The 22,494-nt window shown below is 45.2% G+C and overlaps 1 protein-coding gene across 3 annotated transcripts; it reads left to right on the top strand.

Moving 5' to 3' along the window:
* The first annotated feature begins 3,296 nt into the window (after positions 1 to 3,296).
* On the top strand, positions 3,297 to 21,632 carry Nrbf2 (nuclear receptor binding factor 2). Of its 3 annotated transcripts, none has more exons than NM_022186.3 (4): positions 3,308 to 3,506; positions 13,131 to 13,215; positions 18,221 to 18,261; positions 20,146 to 21,632. In NM_022186.3, the coding sequence occupies exons 1-4, from the start codon at positions 3,477 to 3,479 to the stop codon at positions 20,851 to 20,853; spliced, it is 864 nt and encodes a 287-aa protein (NP_071522.2). In that variant the 5' UTR covers positions 3,308 to 3,476; the 3' UTR covers positions 20,854 to 21,632. The 3 variants fall into 3 exon arrangements, with proteins under 3 accessions (XP_063135555.1, NP_071522.2, XP_063135554.1); XM_063279484.1 differs by lacking the exon at positions 3,308 to 3,506 and adding an exon at positions 7,443 to 7,462; XM_063279485.1 differs by lacking the exon at positions 13,131 to 13,215 and having other exon boundaries at positions 3,297 to 3,506.
* The last annotated feature ends 862 nt before the right edge of the window (positions 21,633 to 22,494 follow it).

The following is a 22,494-nucleotide window of genomic DNA, read 5'->3' on the forward strand; positions in this document are numbered from 1 at the left end:
TTGTGGAACACAGTGCCCCGCCACCGCTGTTTAACTTGGCTTTGCTCATCCTGGCTCTTGCTGGAGCAACTGGACCACTTGGCTCAGAGTCCAAGGAGCTGCAGGCTGCTGGCTTCCCCACTGCGCCCCACCTCCCTGCAGGCTGGGTCTTGCCCAGTCTGAGTTGTAAATAGCTCCTGGCACGTACCCTGGTGGGGAGAACGAAGTGTCTAACAATAGCAACTCTCCTTTTAGCTTCAATCTCATAGTACTCGGGGGCGTGAACTTGCAAAACCCAAAAATAACCCAAGGAGTTGCACTGGGTTAGCCAACATTTAATTGGGGCTGGCTTATAGTTTCAGAGGTTCCGTCCATTTTTATCATGGTGGGAAGCATGGCAGTGTCCAGGCAGGCACGGTGCTGGAGAGGGAGCTGAGTGTTGGGCATCCTCACCTGACAGCGGCCAGGAGAGCCTATTTCCTGCAGGGGGTGGAGCCTGAGCCGTAGGAGCCCTGGAAGCCCACCCCCACAGTGATGCACTTCCTCCAACAAGGCCATACCTATTCCAGCAAGGCTACAGCTATCTAACAGTAGCACTTATCATGGGTCAAGCATGTTCAGACCATCACAGGAACCTACAAAGCACGCTTAGTCAAGCCAGTCATGTTAGGAAACAAAGACAGTAACAGTTTGGGGAAGTTACTTTAAGTCTCCAAGAAGCCCTTGAATTAGTCTGAAGGGATATAGGGGTGTCTCAGGAAACAACTGCAAGTCTGATCTACTTCGGTCTAAAAACTTTCTTTTTGCTTGTGGTGAATTTAGAAATGACTGAGCAGATCATTTTACATGCAGCAGAGTAGGTGAACCTTCTAGCTATAAGTAGTCATTGCTCACGTATCTTACTTAGTTCAGCTTTTACTGCTGTGAACAGACACCATGACCAAGGCAAGTCTTATAAAGGACAACATATATTTGGGGCTGGCTTACAGGTTCAGCGGTTCAGTCCATTATCACCAAGGTGGGAACACGGCAGCATCCAGGCAGGCATGGTGCAGGTGGAGCTGAGAGTTCTTCATCTGAAGGCTGCTAGTGGAAGATTGACTTCTAGGTAGCTAGGATGAGGGTCTTAAAAGCCCATGCCCACAGTGACACTCCTATTCCAACAAGGCCACATCTCCTAATAGTGCCACTCCTTAGGCCCAGCATATGCAAACCATCACAACAGGCTCCAGTTAGACTAGCTTTTTAAAAATGAAGGTACGTTGTTGTTTTTCTACTTAGAATTTTTATTTTATTCTCTTTAGTCCCACCTGACTTCCCTCCTTCTCTTTTCTCTCTCTCTCTCTCTCTCTCTCTCTCTCTCTCTCTCTCTCTTCTCTCTCTCTCTCTTCTCTCTTTCCTTTCTTTCTTTTTTCTCCTCCTCCTCCTCCCCCTCTCCCTCTCTCCCCCTCCTCTTCTCTTCCCTCCTCCTCTCTCCCTCTCCCCCTCTTTCCCCTTCTCCCTCCCCTCCCTTTCCCCTCTTTCCCCCTCCCCCTCCCCCCTCTTTCGGCAGAATCTTGTATAGCCCAGCCTGGCCTCTAACTTGCTGCGTAGCCAAAGATGAACTTGACCACTGGATCCTCTTGTCTCCACCTCCACATTGGTGGGATTTCCATGTGTGTGCCACCATGCCTGGGTCAAAGATGCTCTACCTGATCTTCTGTCGTGGAGCTACCTATCTGTAGCTCCTGGCACCATTTGCTGTCTCCATCAAGGCCACAACATGGTCTTAGTCACAAATCGATCTCTCTCTCTCTCTCTCTCTCTCCCTTTTAATCTAAGAGGCCCTCACACTTGGTAGCGGGAATGACCTTATAGCTACTTCACAAAGAGTCCGGTGTGTTGTGTTGTTAAGAACCTGTATGGCCAGACTGTGTCAGTGGAGCTCTGCCTATTGCTTCATGAACTACACCACCCTTTTCTGTCTTCTCCTCTCATCTGTAATAACTTCATGCCTCACTACTGACTGGCAGGAAGGCTATTTCCAGTTTGTTGTCTGTGTTTGACTGTGATCTTCACTTCCCCACAATGGAGTATTCTTTACTTGAGAGCCCTCTGCTGTGTGTTTTTATCCTCTTCCTTCCGTCTTTCTTTCCATCTGGGTTTTGGCACTGCCCTGGGAAACTCTGCTGCTTTTGCCCTGCAAAAGGGAGGAGAGCTCCCTACTGGCAATTTGTTTGTTGTCATAATGGCTCACTAGCATAGCGATCTCATTCTACCTTCTGGGAGCATCTAGAGGTTTCTGTCAACAGACACTCCAAAGGCATACTGAAGGGTGTTGGTAACGCCCACGACCATTACTCTAATATCCACCTAGGGCATACTGGTGGTTCCTTCACGGATATGTTGGCTCCTCATGACATCGGTGGCTGCTCTTGACATTGCTACTGTAGGTATATTGGACTCCTTCTACCCTATCCTCCTGGAAGGGTCCTGGTACTGACAACATGCCAATCTTTTCCACAGAGCTTCTGCGCTGGGTCAGGGAGCTACAGTAGAAAGGTAAGGCAAGACCAGAAGCATCTTCTCCCAGGGGGTAGGGGCCTATCAGTAAACTGACTCTTGAAGTTATCAATGCAAGGTCCCATTTCATGTAGGAACACCCTCTGTGGAGGCCTTGCCAATAGTACAGTGTTGAGTGAACATTTTTAGAGGTATGAAGAGCACTATTTCATGCCCAGTGGACACCCTCCTCTCCTTTTACTTTCTACACCTGTTAGTATTCCTCCAGAGGTTTCCTAGAACACTGATTACTGTAGGCACATTGTACATGCGAACAAGAGTAAACAGGTTGTATGCATATATATGAAAATACACATATATACATATATATACATATATTTACACACGCATATGTATATAATGACTTACACAAAATTCAGGCATAGGACTCAAGCAAAGAAAAAAAATGTGGAAACCTCCTGTAAGGCGATCTAGTGCCGGGCATTAACTTGGCTCAAATTTGCTTCTTAAAAGAAGTCAACAGAGATAGGACAGAGACGGAAAAGGAGGTGTGGAGGTGAGAAGAGAGGATCTGGGAAAGCCTACGTGATGGAAGGGTCAAGCATGCAGGGAGACCATATTAAACCACTACCCAGACCCAGCTTCTCAAGGGACGCCGCAGAGATCAAGCGCTACCTCTCAGGGGGACAGGGGACTCCTGTCACTTAGCTGATGCCCCGCCCCTAGTCCCGTCCACCCCGTCCTCTTACCCCAGCCGCGCCCCCTACCCCGCGCCGGCGCGTGACGTCACGACGCCGTGCGCGGGGACGCAGAGACCGCCCCGCGGCGCGACGTCGGAGGCGGAAGTGGCGCGGCCGTCGCTCCTGGGCTCTCACTGCCGGCTCCGGGTTCTGCTTGGAGCCTCCTGCCAGCCGCCGCGTCTCCCTGCCCTCGCTGCCCCTCCATGTGCCCAGGTGCCGCCGCTCCGCCTCGGGCCGCCGCTCACCCCGGGGTCTATGGAAGTGATGGAAGGACCCCTCAACCTTGTGAGTGGTCGCGGGCTGAGTCGAGGACCGGTGGGCTGAGGGGGAACGCGGGCTGAGGGGCAACCCGGACTGAAGGGGGAACTGTGAGCTCAGAGGGACCTTGACCCTCGGTGCCCAGGCCTCTTTCTCGGGACCCGTGGCATCTGCCCTGCTGGGACCGCGTTCCAGCGCCACGTAGCCGCCTGCAGGCCGCGGACAGAGTCGGGGTGTCGGGGCCGCGCCTCGCACACCGCCCCCCCTTCCCTGCTGCCCTCACAGCTGCGCCAACGAAGGCCCCTTTGAAACAGCTGGATCGGAACCGCAGCCCAGTCCCTTTGCTTTAAGGCTCTCGAAAGTACCAGACATGCCTGCGTTTCTCAGAAAAAGCACAGGGAGCTGGGGTCATTATTGTTTGGGGCAAAAAGAAACACCTTCCCCCACCCCATCTCCCGCTCCAAACAACCTCACAAAACCCCAAACCTCCCACAGTTCTTTTCTAGAGTGGTCACAGGACATCTTCGGGGTTCCTGGGAAAGGTTTGTGGCATTCAGATGCAGACGTCTGGTTTCTTAGCGTTGCAGAGTAAAACTTTGGAAGTCCCGAGTTTGTAGGTGGTTTGTGATGCGGTGGGACTGGGAACAGGACTGTGGAGGGTTGATTGCTTCCTTTGGAACTCTGCCCTCCCTCCCGGCTTGGAAGAGCCTGATCCGTGCTGTGCAGAGAAGCCAGAGTCTGTGGTTTCAGAGTATGGATTTCTGGAGCCAGACTCTTGGATTTGAACTCTGGCTTAGTCACCTAATAGCTTCGAGAGACCTTGAGCAAAAACATTTCACTTGTGTTTTTTGTTTTGTTTTTCACCCACGTTCGTTGTGAGGATTAAAGGACTGAACAGATAAAAGGCATGTAGAACTGTGCTTCATAGAACACTGGAGGAGTTAGCTGCTCTTATAATGAGACCATAAGCCCTTGTCACTTACTGAGATTTGGGATTGTTGAGCTAGAACACTGGAGAGTGATCACTTAAAGCAGTGGTTCCATTCTTAGCGCCAGGTTAGCAGGTCAGAGAAGCCTATCCAGGGGTTACTAAGTTAGGCCCTGCGTGCATTTCTTAAGTGGATTACACTTAAGGCTAATGAGTTTTGGAAGCTAGGGAAATACCTCGCACCTCTCTTGTTTGTAAGAGAACTCGTGTGGTCAACGATAATTTGCAGTGAAGCATGGCTGGCTGACCAGGAAAACTCCACAGGAATATTATTAGCTGTTTACAGAGTGCTTCAGAGTTCAAGTGTCCTTGCAGAACGATCACTGGTTCACTTCCAGTTAGCTTCACTTTGGCAGCAGGGTGTAGCCTGACCCTGGCTAAGTGTTCCACAAGCCTGTGAGAACACTGAAATTGGGGTCAGTGACATTTGGAGCGCTGCATCCACAGTTTGGGAAAAAGTGGGTAACTGGTGGCAATGGTGGCTGCTGTTTGTTTGAGCCGTGCTAGCTCCGAGCGCACTCTGTCACCTAGGCTGGTGTTGGGCTTCAGCTTTCTAAATGCTGGCGTTCCAGGCTCTGTTGAGTACTTCCGTCATAAATAGGTAAATTAGGAGGCTAGCACAATTCCATCATCCGGTCCTCAAATTTATGTGACAAATTTCAGAAATGTGGCAGTTTGAGATTTTGAAGATTTCGATTTCTGATTCCAGCCTAGCTAGCCATTGAGAAATAACAGGATGTTTACTTGGAAGATTTAAGGTATTACAGAGTAGCAGTGGTACACTTCTGTTAGACAGCTGCGAGAGACTAGGGTTTGTGTCTGTGTGTGTCATTTGTGTGGAAGTCAAAACAATGGGAGTGCCATTTCCCTCCACCATGTGAGTTTGCAGATTGAACTCATGTAAACCAGGGTGAGAGTGAGTGTCTTTATCCCCTGAGCCTTAGATTAAAGTTTTTTGAAGTTTTTTTTTTTTGTCTTGTCTTGTTTTTGAGTGTCAGTGAATACACATATCCTCTTCACCCAACATAAAAGGCAGCCCTGAATTCTGTGACTGAATGGGTATCTTTGAAAATTCTAGTAAACTATACGAGTTTGTCATGGGAATGTATAATGTAGGACTTCACTACTGTCCAGTAATGGGTTTAGAATCCTGTGTCCTCAGAGCATCCTAGGGACTTAAAAGTGTATGTGAGATTTGCTGGTAAACACTCCTAAGCTGAGGGGAATTAAATAATTACTTAAGTCAGTCATTTAAATACACTTTGAGCTCCAGCTCATCACCACCTGCTTCTAACAGTGCATTCAGAGTTGTCAAAAGAAACTATACTTCTTTTGAGGGAAAAATAGTCTTTCAATTCTAAATAAATGAGTTCGGTCCAGTTTTTCCTCTGTTTTTTTTTTTTTTTTTTTTTTTTGCTTATTTGAGGCAAGTTCTTTTTTTTTTTTTTCCAAATCTATGAATTTATTTTCCTCCAAAGTACCTTCTTTTTTTTATTTTATTTTTTTTAAATTTAGAGAATACTTTATTAGTTTTTGTAATCAAACCCACGTAGATAAGACCTTACATATTTAATACAGTGTGTTACCCCTGTACAAATGGAAAAAACTTAAGTTCAACATTTCTAGACCAATATGGCTGTTAATTTCTGTACAGTGCCAACTCAACACAGTAAACGGGGATACTTTTTTCCAAAGTTGGCAGCACAGCTAAAGTTTCAAAAAAATCAAATTATATATCTGTATATATATATTTATATTTATATAAAAAGACCAATAATAGCAGTGTGTTATGCATCAACAGCAGCAACAGCTTTTCCAGGTTCTGCAGTCATCTGAACAAAACTGTAGAGACATCCAGCACACTCCATTAAAAAAAAAAAAAAAAAAAAGTAAAAAAACAAAACCCGAGAAAACAGCACAGTTCTGTTACTCTTGTGGTACCTGGCACCATTTTTTTTTTTAAATTAGCTTCTCAATCATCATCTGGAAAGAAAACATTCTGAGCAACATCATTAAAAACAGCTCTGATAAAGCACGGTCACTACTACGTATCATAAAGCAGGTACAAGCTATTTTACATCCACAGAGGTATGATACAGTACTGTCCTACATCTATAATACTAGAGGATACAATTTAAAAGGCATTATTTGAGACTTGATTCTACTTTTCCAGCAGAGGGCCCAAAGGATGGTGTGACACAGCTTTGTAAAGAAACATACTCTAGACAGGATTTCCTTTCACTAGTGGCACACTTCTAAGGATTCATTCTCTCCATGAATGTCAGCTAAAACCGTTATTAAAAAAATGAAATATCCCTAGAACAAAACCGTATAACCACTGGATTCACATGAAGATGACCTAGTGGAGACAAGCTGGACCTCACCTTACCAACAAGCTATCAAATCTGTTATGTTTAAACAGTGAGACCTCCAAGGAAGGAGATGCCAAGTAGTGCTTCAAAGCTTCGGACCACAATCAAACACAGCATCCTTTTCAACAGAAGCAGAAGCTCATCTGAATATGCTCAAGGATGCTGACATCAACATTTAATCATCTTTGAGGCAGGTTCTTAAGAACAGGCCTCAGTGTGGAGTTCAGGCTCCAAACTTAGATTTTCCTGTCTTAGTGTTGTGATAACAAGCCTGTACCACACCCATTTGTTAATTTTTAATATGGAAAAACTAACTTATAAAACCACTTAGCATGTGTTAGTATTTCCCCCCATGCATTTAACTTTTGGCATTCAGCTGGTAGCAAACGAATGTCAGAACTTCCGTGAGGTAATTGCTAGCGCTGCCAGCTCGGGTAATGATGTCAGATTTAGTGTGCGTGATGTTGCTTAGGCTGCTGCAGGCCATGCCCATGTGACTGCATAACCACACTTGTTTTGTTTTTTCATATGTTCATCCTCCAGGCACACCTGTCTTCTCTCTGTTCAGCCTAAGAGCACTGGGAGTGTGTGTTGAATAACAGAGCTTCCCTCGGGAGCGTTCGGTTCGTATTTTGCCTGAAGTGGTTAATTCTTTTAAGCATCACATCCCAGAGAAAAGGGTCATGTCATAGGCCAAAGTATGGTCTTTTATGTACCCGAAGTCCCTGTGACCTTCTCATCCAGTCACATTGGCATTCCTGAAAAGAATAGAAGGAAAGGAAATCCTGTGCCATAGACAGGACTGGCTTCCCTGGAAGCTCGGGGGCAGGGAGCATGGGGAGGGGCGGTGGAGTGCTAATTTATAGCAACTATTGGTGGGTGACAGAGCTTCGTTATTCATATTTCCATAATGGCTAGATGAGCTACCAGTTTTATTGATTATGACATAGAAATGCAGAGGATGTTGAGAGAGTGGGGTTTAAAAGCCAGAATCTAAGATCAGTCATTGAGCTTTGTCTTGGGGCATTATTAACCCATCTGCTTTACCTGTGACCTGCACGGAGACATCCGCACAGATCGATGACAATTGCTTTTGTGTGTAGAGCTGCCAAACTGCTCTATAGTGGAAGATCCTCTCGGGCTTCTGCAGAAGCACAGGGCCTCTCACACTATACCTAAATTAAAGCCCGACTATAACTTCTCACTATACATGAGGTGCTACAATACTTAATGTTCGAGACCTTATTGAGCCACCGTAACTCATTAATGGTTTACATCCTGTAATTTGTAAGGCCTGTACTCAATTCTCATTGTCTAACAGCACATGGTGACAGTTTCCACAAAAGGGAAAAAAGGAAAACAAGAGAAACTAGAAACCGATGGAAGGGAAAAGGTTACAAAGCAACACAGGGAGAAAGTCTTCAGAGTAGAAATGAGGTTCTCAGATTCACTGCTTGAGCAGTTACCTTCCACGTAATTGTTCTGTTTGGAGATGCTGCTTGATACTTGTTTGTGGGAGCCCTGACTGGGGCAGAGGAATAATCTGTCTCCTCTGTCCCAACCAAAGACCGTACAGGTCAGGAATATAGTAGATATCTCTGCCCTCTTTCTAATATTTGGATGCTGTTTTTTCTTTTTCTTTTGATACAGCATTCCAGGTCAGAGAAATTAATAGATTGAAACATGTAGGAGATAGTATCCTTTAATTCGAGGGTTTTATTTGGGAGGAGCAGGGGGGTCTTCCTTCATCCTGAAACCTGCTGTGTAGACCAGGCTGTTCTTTGGCTGACAGAGCTCTTGTCTCTCTGCTCTCTGAATGCTGCTGGAACCACTATGCTGAGACAGCTGGCCTTGAACTTACGTTTTTAAAAGCAGCCCAGAAAAGCAAAGCAGTCCTTCTTGACAGTAAATCCATTCACTTAGTACCCTAATTATATAGTTGCTAGGATTTTTGTTGGTTTAAATGATGGAAGTCCACTTGTTTTAGTTTAAGCCAAAAGAGTTATTGGACCCCAAAGAGAGGGGCAGGAAGAGCAGTGGTACAGTGTCTGGGAGCATGTGGGGGCCTCCTTTGATAGACTCTGAACTGTTTACTTCAGCCCTGTGTTTTCTGCCTGGCCACTCTCAAAGTGTCCTGTAGTTACAACCACTTGACACCATATTATATGTGCTTTCTGATTGTTGAAAATATTTAATTCCAAATCTGGGGTTTCTATCATGCCTTTTACCATTTTGTTTCCAGATAAAAGACATGCCCAACCTTTATAATAAGCCTTAATCAGCACAAGAGCCAGGCAGATCTACTTTCTATGCTATTAGAATCCTCAGGGGACACCAAGCACCACCTATCTCAGTTCTGCCCAGCTATAGGCTGTAGGCATCTTTATTTACCAATCAGAAATAACTTGGGGGTACGATTACTTGGGTCTATGTGGACTCCCTGTCTCTGGGCAACCAACAGACCAAACCAGAACAGATTCCAGGTTTGAAAATCTGGGGTTTAGAGTTCTGTTTAGGTGTCCAGAAAGCCAGGCAGTGTAAGGATATGTGTCTGGTATAGACGTCATGGTTGCCAAGGGAAAGCAGTATATACAAAGGTAGACTGTGCTTTGATTTCCTGTGTTTTTACTTTGAATTTCTAAAGAAACACTTTTGTGGACATATTTTAATGCCTGTAATTTTACCACAGTGTTTAAGAGAACAGTTTTAAATGGGAACCCTTTAAAGATTTTTGAAAACATAATGGTGACTATAGGTTTCTATATTATCTTCTGCCTTTTTAGACACAGGGTCTTATATGGCTCAGGCTGGTCTTAAACTCATGTGTTGGTAGGGATGACTTAGAACTTGCCCTTCTTCATGTAGCACTGTGCCAAGTGCTAGGATGATAGGTGTGTGCCACTCTGCCTGGAAAGCATGAATCTGAGACAGTGTCTTACATTCCAGGCTGGCCTCAAGCTTGTGGTCCTGCTCCAGCCGTTTTAGGGATTAGAGGTGTGAGCCACCATCTGTCACAGCTAAGGCTGTACTTAGTCCTAGCTTCCCCCCACACTTTTGGTTGGTTGGGTTTTTTGTTTTTGTTTGTATGTAAAGCTCTGGCCTTCCTGGACCGAGCTTAATAGACCAGGCTGGCCTCGAACTCATAGATTTCCCCACCTCTGCCTCCCTGCACCACCACACCTGAGTTGTCTTTGATTCTTAAGATGTGCTCCCCAGCCACAGCTTTGCTTCCATAGACTTGCAAGCTCTGCTGCCGAGCTACCATCAGTTCTGCATTTGAATAATGCCCAAATGGGTCTCTCTACAGCCCCCAAACAATTGACTGGTTCAAACTCAAAATTTTATTAACACGTGGGGAAACAAGAGTCAGAACCTGATCCTAGAGCCCCTTGGCTCTTGGTAGGGTTAGGTCAGTGCTGTCCTTTGTTAGGAGGTACTGTGGGGTTTCAGAGAAGTTTTCTTCTACGAAAGAAAAGCTGTGGGCATTGATTGATTGATTGATTGATTGATTGATTGTTCAGAAAAGGCGAGGGCACCTGCACATCATGACGCCTTTATTCATTTTCTGTTTCTGCTTACTGCCTAAGACCTTGACTGGATTCCACCATTCATTGCAGGTGTCTGTCAGCTCTCACTGTTTCTACTATCTTCCCAGAAAGAAGATCTGCCCTTGTCTGAGCGTGGTGGTGCACACTACACGGTAGCATGTAGAAGGCGGTAGAGGTCTGCCCCTCCTACCTCACCCCAATTGTTTTATCTGGTTACTGTGCAGAACACACTTTTTGCTCACTCCATGTCTCCATGGTTAAAATTAACCCATTATCTTAAGCTCCTATTAAAGACAGATTCAGGGAAAGTTTGCATTATTGCTGTTTGAAGAATGAAAGCTCTTTGAAGCAGTTGCTTCTTCTTTACAAACAGAGAAGTAGGGAATGCAGGGAAGTGTGCAGGTCTCCTCCTGTCTGCCTCGTAGTGAGTAAACTCCGTAAACACTCAGAACGCATCCGTATCTCAGCTGCAAAAGTGATTTTCATGAAGCATTTATGGTGCATTTCTTGAAAAGGCTTCAAGATTTTATACCTAACTGAACAGAGAGTAGTGTTTTCACTAAAAAAAAAAAAAAAAAAAAAAGCCCAGACCATAAAGTTTGCCATCCTAAATATTTACATAGTTTAGTAAGATTAAATGTATGCATGTTCTTGTGAAATTATCTTCCCATTTAAGACTGACTAGATTGCACTGAGCAGACACATTATACCTTGATTTGCCGATTCTTCTGTTAGGAATATTCGCATTAGTTCTACTTGGTTATTGTAAATAATGCTTGGGGAACAAGGGATTTTGTTTTTGTTTTTGTCTTCTGGTAAGTTGTCCTCTACTTCAGAACTTTCCTCCACCCCCAAGAGTTGGGATTCGCTGTGAGCCACTCTTGGTCTCCATGGCTATGATAAGCACCATGTGTGTGGTGGTTTGGATGAGAATGGCCCCATAGACTCATATATTTGCTCACTCAGTCCACAGTTGACCTATTGGGAAGAATTAGGGTGCGTGGCCTTATTGGTGTGGGTGTGGCCTTTGTGGAGGTGTTACTGGGGGTGGGTTTTCATATTTCAAAAGCTCATGCCACGCCCAGTCTCTGCTGCTGCTTGTGGATCAGTTCTCAACTACTTCTCCAGTACCATGCCCGTCTGCTTCCTTTGTCCTACCATGATGGTCATGGACTAACCCTCTAAAATTGTAAGCAAGTCCTCAAATGCTTTCTTTTTTAAGAGTTGTCTGGTCATGGTGTCTCTTCATAGCACTAAACCAGGGACAGTAGTCAAAAGCAACTTAGGGAAAAAGGGTTTATTTGATTTCACAGTTTGTAGATCATCGGCTGAGGAAGTCAGGGCAGGAACTGAGGCAGAGCCCACGGAAGGATATTCCTTACTTGGTTGGCTCCCCATGGTTTGCTCAGCCCTGCATTCTTAATCCAAGACCACCTGCCCATGGGTTGGCCCTGACTTAATGTGTGCTGGGCCTTCCCATTGTAAGCTTGCCTACAGGCCAGTCAGATGAGGGTATGTTCTCAGTTGAGGTTCCACTTCCCAGATAACCCAAGCTTGGGAAAAGTTGATTTATAAACAAATAAACATAAAACAACTAACTGTGCATGTGTTTGTGTGACAAAAGATCCCACCCTGGCATTGAACTTAATTTCATTATCTTTCCTTACTCCTGAGTGCTATAATCACAGATATGTGCTACCTTGCCCAATATCTTCTCTTTTCCTTCTCTGTTCTGTTCTTTCTTTTTCTCTTTTGTTTCTCTTTCTTTCCCTTTCTTTCCTCCTTCCTTTTATCTGCCTGCCTCCCTCCTTCCTTTCTTTCCTTTCTTTCTTTCTTTCTTCCTCTCTCTCTCTCTCTTTTTTTTCTCTCTTTCTTTCATCTTTGTTATATCATCTGTAAGCACCATTCTGGTTAGAAGACTTTGACCCACCATGTGTACCTGATGACTTTCCTTCTCCTCCTCTTCCTCCTCCTCTTACTCTTTCTTTCCTCCTATCTAATGTTGTAGTATTAACATAAGTTACCGACCTTGTAAGAGAAGGAAACAGGTTGACAAAGCTGTAAGTGAAATAAGTGTATTCAAGGTCTTTTTGGGTTGCTATTGTTGTAGTTTGTGGTCTGATGACCTTGGAAGTGCTTGATAGGTGGTCTATCCTGAGCTCCATATATCTTAGGGGAGGGTATCCCCTCTCCCCCACCTGAGGCCATGCTAGGAATTGAACCTAAGCCTTACTCTGCTGGGCAGACGCTTTACTGCTGGGCTATACCTTCTAGTACTTGTCTTTTGTGGCATGGTCTCGCTGTATTGCTCAGGCTAACCTGAACTAGGAGATGACTTTGCTCTTCCTGCGTCCCATCCGGAGTGCCAGCAGTACAGATGTGTGTCTCTGTGGCTGGCTGCTTTGGGATATTTTAAGTATTCATGTAAGAAGGTCAGCACTATTTACCTACCTTTAGAGTAGGGGTATCTAAGTTTGCTTTGCTGTTTGTTTTTTTGATGAATTGGACATTAAGCATTATTAATATTAAGTAGAATAGGGGTCTCTTAGCAGTTAAAGCCCAGTAACCAGAGAGGGTTTATGAAGAGGGTCCTGTCAGATACTAAGTTTCTTGGCTTGGCTCCTTTTGTAGCTTAGTTTTTTTGTTGATAACAAACAACATCACTTGTCTTGTTTAAAAAATTTGATTTATTTAGAAGTCTTGTTTTATAATTTTGCAGTAACTCAGAATGTTTGTCTTCTAGGCTCACCAACAGAGCCGACGGGCAGACCGTTTGTTAGCTGCTGGGAAATACGAAGAAGCGATTTCTTGTCACAAAAAGGCGACAGGTAAGTATTTTTCTTAGATACTGAATAGAACTGTTGCCTGACAGGAGAGAGGATTGCCATGAGTTGTAGGCCAGCCTGGACTGCCAGGTGAGATCCTGTCACAAAAACAAATGAGTACTTTCTTACCGGGGTTGTCATTAGGTATGAAGCTGTTGGCTTTCTGGGCTGGAGATGGAGTATCAGTTAAGTGCGTACTTAGAATGTTGTTGCTTTCCTACCAGAATTTCTAAGTTAGCTTCATAAGTAGGTCTGGGGGCCTGATGTTCAAAGCTCACTCAGTTAGCCGAGTAACAAACTCAAAGCCTTGTGGAGAGTGCTTGCTTGTATTTCATCTAGAGTGGGTGCTACCTCAGTTCTAGAACATTCTGCTGGAAAGCACTTTTCTTTCCTTTCTGACTAGAGTAGTATTCTTTTCTGGCAGGGAAAAGAACGTTATTTACTGTTGAAATACAAACTCATGGTGGACACTGCTCTGGCTAAATCTCCTGTATGTTTTGCTTATAAGTAATTACCAAGAAAAAAAATTGATTCAGGATCTTGCTGATGTAGCCCTCTGGCCCAATACTCATTATGTAGCCTGTGATGGTTTGTATATGCTTGGGCTAAGGAGTGGCCCTATTAGGAGGTGTGGCCTTAGTGGAGTAGGAGTGTCACTATGGGTGTGGGCTTAATACCCTCTTCCTAGCTGCTTGGAAGTCAATCTTCCACTAGCAGCCTTTAGATGAAGATGTAGACCTCTCAGCTCCTCCTGCACCATGCCTGCCTGGATGCTGCCATGACCCCACCTTGATGATAATGGACTGAACCTCTGAACCTGTAAGCCAGCCCCAATTAGATGTTGTCCTTAGTCACGGTGTCTGTTCACAGCAGTGAAACCCTAAGACAGCCCAAGCTTACTCCCCAAGCATGCGCACTCCTGTCTCAACCTCCTGAAGTGCTTGGATTGCAGGTATGTGCTAGTCACACCCAGCTGAGAATAGGAAATTCTCACACCTGTCATCCTTACACTTTGTGGAGTAAGAGGCAGGAGCCTCACAGAATTGGACTAACTGGGGAGATGTATCTGTGTATTTTTATGATGTTAGGCAGAATTTTCTACAATCCAAAACCAGTTATCTTTAAATCTCTCTTCAACCATAGTGTTAACCTTATGGTTAACGTGTAGTGTAACCCTGTGATGGTATACCAGGTTTAGATAGAAAACTGTGATATGGACAAGTGCCAGGGTCCTTTAGCCATAGTAGATAAGGTTGTGTGTGTGTGTGATAGGTGAAGTAGAGTGAGTCAACATACATATGTAAGCGTATTTTTTATTCATCTGTTGTAATTGTCATCTGGATGTTTACTGCCTGTCAGCTAACTTAGACTTAGTCCTGGAAGCTTCTAGCCTCTGTGCGATATAATCTGGGCCTAGAATGTTTTTAGCCTCTGAGACTTGATAAGTTCACCCTTTCTTTTTGATCTCTGGTTGGGTGATTCAACTCAGCTGTTCTGGTTCAAGCTCCTCTCCAAGCTGACTGATTCAATCTGGCTTCTCTTGGCCTCTTCTGAATTGTTCTGCTTGACCTCAAACTAATTCTAGCAACTGTTCTACTCTTCTGGCTCCTCTGTCTTCACCTTTGTGTAGCTTGTTATTTCCTGTGCTTTATCTCTGTACAACTCTCCAGTAAAACCGCCTCCTCTTTCTCACTGCACTGCCCCTTGAGTAGCTTCCCTTTCCTCTCTTCTCTCTTGTAGTGTGGCCATATTCTGCTCTGTCCAATTTTTCTCTGATTCATACTTTGTCTGCCAAGCAGTTAGACATCGCTTTCAAACATGGGTGTCCTTTCATTGTTTGGGATTAAAGGCGTGCACTAAGGGCTGAGTCACACCACAACTAGACACACAATCTGTGGGTTTCCAGTGTGATCACATACCCCGCAGCAGTGTTAGACACTAAGTGCAGACTATCCTGAAGAACGTGGAAGGGAGAAAACATCATCCCAACGCTGATCTTTTGTTTAGAAGGCTTAACAACTGGGGGACTGGGCCATGTGTGCTCTCCTGCAGTGGTAGACAGTTACTTTGGAGGTTGTGGGGTGGGGTATTTTTCATTGTTTACTTAATAGGTACTTTAAATATTAGCCTGTGTTATAATTAAAAGAAGTAATTGCCAGTATTGTTAAGACTTTTCTGAACACAACAGGACACACAACAAAATGTGTTCTGTCTTGTTATTTTTTGTCTTTTAGGTTTTTGTTCTGATTTTTTTTTTTTTTTTTTTTTTTTTTTTTGAGAGAAAGAGAAAACATGAACTTGGGTGAGTGGGAGATGGAAAGGATCTAGGAGTTGGGGAGGAAACGAATATGATCAAGATGTCATCTAAAAGAAAGTTTAAGTAAAAAGAGAAAAGGTGGCTTTTTTGAGATGGCACTTTCATAAACTTGGGATTATCAAATGGGACTTTGTGAAGGGAACTCTGACCATGCATTATTTTAAAATAATACTTAAATTTATGTGTACATGCATGACTGCCTAAGTTTATGTGCAGCACATGTGTGCAGGCGGCGCTGAAGGCAAGAGGACATTGCATTCCCAGGAATTGGATTAGCAAGCCTACCTGGGTGCTCTTGATGGCCAGGCCATCTCTCTAGCCCCTTTTCCTTTAAAATAACTTCTTTCTTTCTTTCTTTCTTTCTTTCTTTCTTTCTTTCTTTCTTTCTTTCTTTCTTGCTTGCTTGCTTGCTTGCTTTCTTTCTTTCCTTCCTTCCTTCCTTCCCTCCCTTCTTCCCTCCCTCCCTTCTTCCCTTCCTCTCCTTCCTTCCTTCCTTCCTTCCTTCCTCCCTTCCTTCCTTCCTTCCTCCCTTCCTTCCTTCCTTCCTTTCTCTTTTTGCCTTTGTTTTAAGACTTTATTGTAGGCAGTGTGGTCCTTGCTGATTTTGGATTATCCTATGTATTAAGTTTAGGTTCAGTGCTCTGTCGAGGTCAGCATTTCCAGTTGGATTAAACTTGGTTTTGTGAAAGCTATTCTGAATTTGCTTTAAAGCAAATGCACGTAGACAGGATGAGAGGACCGTCACAAGCAAGTCGCACAGTGTGTCCTGCCCTCTGCTCTTTCTGCTTTGTGCACCTCTGGAAGCCTCTTGCCACATTCTGTGCACTGCTCTGCTATTGCTGGCTACCACAGGCCTAGCCAGGAAAGGTGAAGGGATGACTACAGGCTAGGCAGATATGGCTGGAGCAGAGATGATCACATAGTTCTGGAGACAGGGTAAAGATAGGAGAGAGGACAGTTCTGGAGAAGGAACATATACTTTGAATCTCAGGCTTGTTAGAACTTGGCAGACAGAAAATTCTAAGTCAAGAAATTAAAAAAAAAATCATTAAGGTATTTGGATTAAGATCAGACAACAAAAGGAAGTGTAAAGATCAGAGGCTCCAAAAAACATATGGTGAGCAAGAGCCTAACCCAGCATTAGAAACGCTTATTAGCTTACTCTGGTTATTCCAGAAAGACTATTAAACACCTTAAAGAGGAGCGCACAGCCAAGTGCAGATGCTGGAAACAGGTAGACGAGGAAGCTGCAGAGCAGAGTGGGGAGGGCTGTAGATCGTGCCTCATAAAGGGGGTCTCAGGTCCCTGAGCTTTGGCTCTGTCCTAGTCAGGGGCTCGATTTTATGACAATACATTTTCGCATGAAGCTTCTTGAGCCCAGCCTTTAGTCTCTGCATTCGGGTTAGTATTTCGGTCGGCTGTTTTCACCCAGATTGCCCCATTAAGCTCCTACATAACAACTTTCTAAGCTGCCTTCTCCGGCCTTCCTTCTCCACACCTTTAAACTTCTGTAGACCAGCACCAATCATTCACTTCTGAGCAATCTAGTTAGCTAGGGTCATAACAATGGCTCTAGTCTTGCTTCTAGTTTTCTGGTTAAGTTTCCATCACTGGCAGAAATATCCGAGGAAAATCCGCTTTCTTTATATTATTTATGGGTGCTGGAGTGATGGAGAAAGCACATGTGCAGGTCAGAGGGTAACCTTGGGAGTAGCAGCCAAGGACCAAACGCAGGTGTTTAGCTGCTGTGCCCTTCAGCTCCAGAAATCAACTTTGACAAAGGAAAGACAGCAAGAGCAAGTAAGGTGTTTACCAACAGGCCTTGACTTGTTCCCAGAACACACATGGTGGAAGGAGGGAACTGAATCCCATAAGTTGTCCTCTGACCTCCACATGTGCCATGGAGTCAGGGCCTTTCAAGATCCATCAAGTCCAAAGAGAAAATGTAAAGATTTCAGCATTGCCTATTTAAATTCAACAGATTATTAAGTCACCCAGATTTGATCAAGATTAAAGAAAAGTGTGTCTTCTTAAATGGCATTATACTGCACAGTGAATATTATCATATTCAAAGGGCTTTTTGTTTAGACATTCATGCTGGGTTTGACATTGTGATCCTTCTATGTCACCGTCCCACATGCTGGTGTCTGTGTGCCACAGGATGTGTCACAGTGTTTGGCTTAGGGCTCTTAGCACCTAATGACAGTGACAGGCTGTTGGTATGGCACAGAACCAATTGAGGAAGTAGTTCCCCTAGGAGACCGCAGTGAGGAGCAGATACTCAGATGAAGTTAAGTCATGGGGACCTCTTGGTGTTTGATGAGCACAGGCCTCAGTGAATTCTTCCTTTCTGTAGTTCCTTCACCACAAGATCTCTGACTCTTTTGCTCTGCATTGTTAGGCCCAGACTCATGCCAGGTAAGCCCTCGGCCATGGCTGGGTCCCCAGCCCCCCACTTTTCAAGGGTTTAAAGCTTCCAGTTATTAAGATGAGTTAGTGGATATTTGTTTACCAGTGATATTCTTTTGGGAGAAGTTAATACAGTTTTCAAATTTGCCTTTTTAGTACAATTACTTAGAGGACCAGTTGTTTGTACTGTGAAGAGTAAACATTTCCATTAGTAACCGAAACATCACAAAACTATGATGCTCATATACTAATTTGCTGCTTTGTTTTGTTTTTTTAAACTAGCCTATCTCTCTGAAGCCATGAAGCTGACACAGTCTGAACAGGTAAGACATGCTCACACACAGTATTTGCAGAAGTGTTCTGGGGGCTGGGGAGATGGCTCAGTAGTTAAGAGAAGTTAATGGTACCCAAGTACTATGGCCAGGTTGTGTGCCAGGCGCTTACCAACAGCTTGAGCGCAAGGGATCCACGCCGTCATCTGTCGTCTGTCTTCTGTCTTCATAGGCGACACACTCACACACGCCCTCCTCTCTCCGTTATTTGAAAAGAGCAATCGTGGCCTTGCTGTACAGTCCTTGCTGGCCTGGAACTCACTATGTAGAGCAGGTTAGCCTGGGACTCAGAGATCCACAGACTCTGCCTTCCCTAGTACTGGGATTAAAGAAATGTGCTACCATGCCTGGCTGAAAATACAACCTTTTTTTCCCCAAAGCAATGTTTTCTTGTGGAGATTTGAATTGGGTCACTGAGAAGTATGCAGCTGTGTTTTGGGGAGGAAATGTAAAGAATGTGAGCCGACATTGGCCTTCCCAACCGGTTCCTGTTCCCAGCATTCCTTACAGGTCAGAGAGCCAGGTGTGCTCTTAGAGCCCTCAGAGCCTTCCCAATGCTCCACCGACCTGTGGCATCAGCTCACACGGAGGAAGCAGGGTGGTCCAGGGGACCAGAAGGACTCCACTTAGCTTAGTCAAAGGCAGCTTAAATCTGAACAGTCTCCTGCTTGTCTCTTGAGTACTTAGAAGATTCCTGAACTTGAGATCTGTTTCTGGATGACTTTATATTGTTTTATGGCTGGGGAAGGCCTGAGCCTAAGTCTTTAATGTACATTGACCTGGGGGTTGGAGAGGTGTAGGAGCAGTTAAAAGTCCTGACTGTCTTCCAGAGGACAGGGCTCGGCTCCCAGCTCCCACCAGGTGGGTTGTAGTTGGCAGAGGAAGCCCAGAGGGAGTGAATGTACTTTACTTGGGTACAGCCTTGACAAAGACCAAGACTTCACACCCAGGGGAAATTGGCAAAACCTTTCCCAAATGGGTCAGGCTCAGAATTGGCAAAGCATTGGTGTGTGCAAACACTAGCTTCTGCAGCTTTGTCCTCAGGGTTGGTTACAGCTCGAGACCACTCCTCTCCGTCCAGAGGCAGTTGGCCCTCCCCTGCCATGCTTAGTAAACAGGCTGAGATCCCAGGTTGCTGTGGTGGTGGGTGCGGCCCCATTGTTTTTTTCCTCTGGACACATAGCTGCCCTTTCTTCATCTTCTGCCACTCCTAGTCAGGGTTCAAGGCTCACAGGATTCCTGTGGATCATGGCAGGGACTCACAGCAGTCTGTCTCAGTTCCAGGAGATATATTGCCTCTTCTTCCCTCCATGTGCACGTACTCATGTATACACATAAAGTTAAATATTTTTAAACCACTGTGTCCAAAGCTAGGTTTTCATTTTGTCAGTGCCTGGGGTCTAGCTTAGGTCTTTGTACATGCGCATAGACATAGCCCACAGCTACATCAGCTGTGGTGATGCTTTGCTTCATCATGACGGTCAGTGAAAGAGGGTGCTGACTGAACTAAGGACATAATTCCTTCAGGCTGAACATTGGCAGTACAACTGACAGTACAGAACTTGTTTGTAATGGCTGTCATACAGGTGTGCGGACTGGAAGATCACAGATGAAGGGGATATAATCCACTATGGTAGGGCAGCCATCACACTTGGAGTTCAGCCCACGGTGACAGTTTGTGGTATGGCTTGCTAATCTCGGTATCAGGACTCAGAGAACTGGCTGTGACCCTAAAGGCCCACCCCAGGCAAGCCACTTACAGACCACACCTCCCTCCTAAAGATTCCACAACCACTGCAACAAGTTTCAGACACACGAGCCTTGGAGCCTTCCGATGTTAGATTCTGTACACTGACCTTTTCTTCTGTGTCACAGGCTCACTTATCACTGGAACTGCAAAGGGATAGCCACATGAAGCAGCTTCTCCTCATCCAGGAGAGGTGGAAGAGAGCGAAGCGAGAGGAGCGGTTGAAAGCGCAGCAGAGCACAGACCGGGATGGAGTCCCCCACCTGCAGGCATCTCACAGACCCTCTGAGGACTCGGAAGGCCAGAGCCCTCTTCTTTCTCAGACATACATCCCTTCCACAGAGAAGCGCCTCCCTGAGGTGCAGGGGGTCTTTGACAGGGATCCAGACACGTTGCTATTTTTACTTCAGCAAAAGAATGAGCCGTCAGAGCCCTGTATTGGAAGCAAGGCCCCAAAAGATGATAAGACGATTATAGAGGAGCAGGCAACCAAGATTGCAGAGTTGAAGAGGCACGTGGAGTTCCTTGTGGCGGAGAACGAAAGACTAAGGAAAGAAAATAAACAGCTAAAGGCTGAAAAGGCCAGGCTCCTGAAGGGCCCAGCCGAGAAGGAGCTGGATGTCGATGCGGACTTTGTGGAGAAGTCGGAGCTGTGGGGCTTGCCGCCACACTCGGACACCGCCACTGCCTCTTCTACCTGGCAGAAGTTTGCAGCTAACACGGGGAAAGCCAAGGACATTCCAATACCCAACCTCCCGCCTCTGGATTTCCCGTCTCCAGAACTCCCTCTGATGGAGCTCTCGGAGGACATTCTGAAAGGATTCATGAATGACTGAATGGAAGGCTGGCCACACAGCTGATCCAGCAGAGAATACAAAGGGAAAGCCAGGCCCCGGGGGAGGCCAGCCATGCTGGAGATGCTCCTTCCTCTGGAGTGCTGTGGGAGAGGTGGCGGTGCCAGGACCTGGGAAAGTCACTGTGAAACATCACTTATCTTCTTCACGACTAAAGCTCATGATTCCGACTTGGCAGACACTGAACTCTTGGAGGTCGCTTTCTTATGATACAAACCAAATGGCTACCTGGAATAATTTTTCAAACACTTATTTTTCTTATCTTCAGGGTTAAATGTATAAAAGTATGTCATGTGTAATTAATCTATAATGCCATAAATGATAATGCAAAAGCTAACTATGGTGGCCTGAGAGGCTCACTTGTATTTGGAACATGCTTTCTATCATGCGTTGACTGTATGCATTTCATGCACATTTTGTTTGTTTGAGATATGGTGTGTAAGATACACGCTTCCAGACGGAACTGTACGTGCCACAGTTTGCACTACTCGTAACATAATGATAACCTCAAGACTATCAGGAGAAATATTTAAATTTCCAGTTTATGAAGAAAGGAACCAAATTATTAGTTACGCTTTTAAAAAAAATTACCAGTTTACATAATTAATCAGGGTGCATTTTCAGTTCTAACTTTGTGTTATATATGCATCATTTGAAAATACTGAGGAACTCTTCCTTCGTTCTGAATGATGCATGTGTGAAAGTAATGCTAGTTAGCAGTATTTGATTGTAAGAAATCAATAAAATAATTGTGTTTCATACCTTTGTTGAGTATGACTGGTGGTTAACAGACAAGGCATTCAGTGGCTTCTCCCTGTGTTCCTGCCCTTTCTTCCCACAAGGCCCAGCCATGGACTAAACATGGTTCTGGTCTCAGACTTGTTTCAGTGAGCTCTGTATGTTGGGTTTGGTGCAGGGCACTTGCCAAGGAGAAGGGAGAGCTTGGTTTCCTGTGAGCCGTGAGTACGTAGAACGTCTGCTCCCTTCTCCCCATCACTTCGTGGCTTGCTGTTTTCTTAGGCCCCCTTCTGTCTTCCGCGTCGTTGAAGCTCTTCTGCACGCCGTTTAGTGCTCACATGTAGCCTGGTTCTGTGTTGGAGTCTGTGTGCTCTGTCACCGCTCGTGCATCTCTTAGGACCTCCTGAGCTTCGTTTCTATAAAGTGGGTTTTGCTCACCTGACGTATTCTAGCAAAGTGATCCGAACTCTGTGCAGAAGGACCAACCTCCAGTGGGCAGGCAGAAGTCAAGCCGGTTCTTATGCTTTGGCCTCAGATAGACACTCACTATGGGATCTAACACCACATACAGGTAAGTGTCAGATTGAGTTCAACTGAAGGACACCTGATTGACCAGTCTCTACCAGCCAATAGGTGAGTGGAAAACCCACACACATTTCATGTCAGAAGTAATGGAGAGAGGAAAACCGTTTGGCTGGATGTCTGGTGAAAGAAATGGTTGCTCTTAATAGAAAGCATAAAGTGTGTGAGCATGCGCTGTGTGAGTGGAAGCCAGCATCAGGCTCCCTCCACCTTTTGAGATCAGGCCTCTGACTTAAGCTGGGAGCTCAGCTAACCCTGAGATCTAGGGCCCTTCCTGTCTGCTTCCCCCGGGACTAGAGGCCT

Source organism: Rattus norvegicus, chromosome 20 (genome assembly GCF_036323735.1).
Source record: "Rattus norvegicus strain BN/NHsdMcwi chromosome 20, GRCr8, whole genome shotgun sequence".
NCBI lineage: Eukaryota > Metazoa > Chordata > Mammalia > Rodentia > Muridae > Rattus > Rattus norvegicus.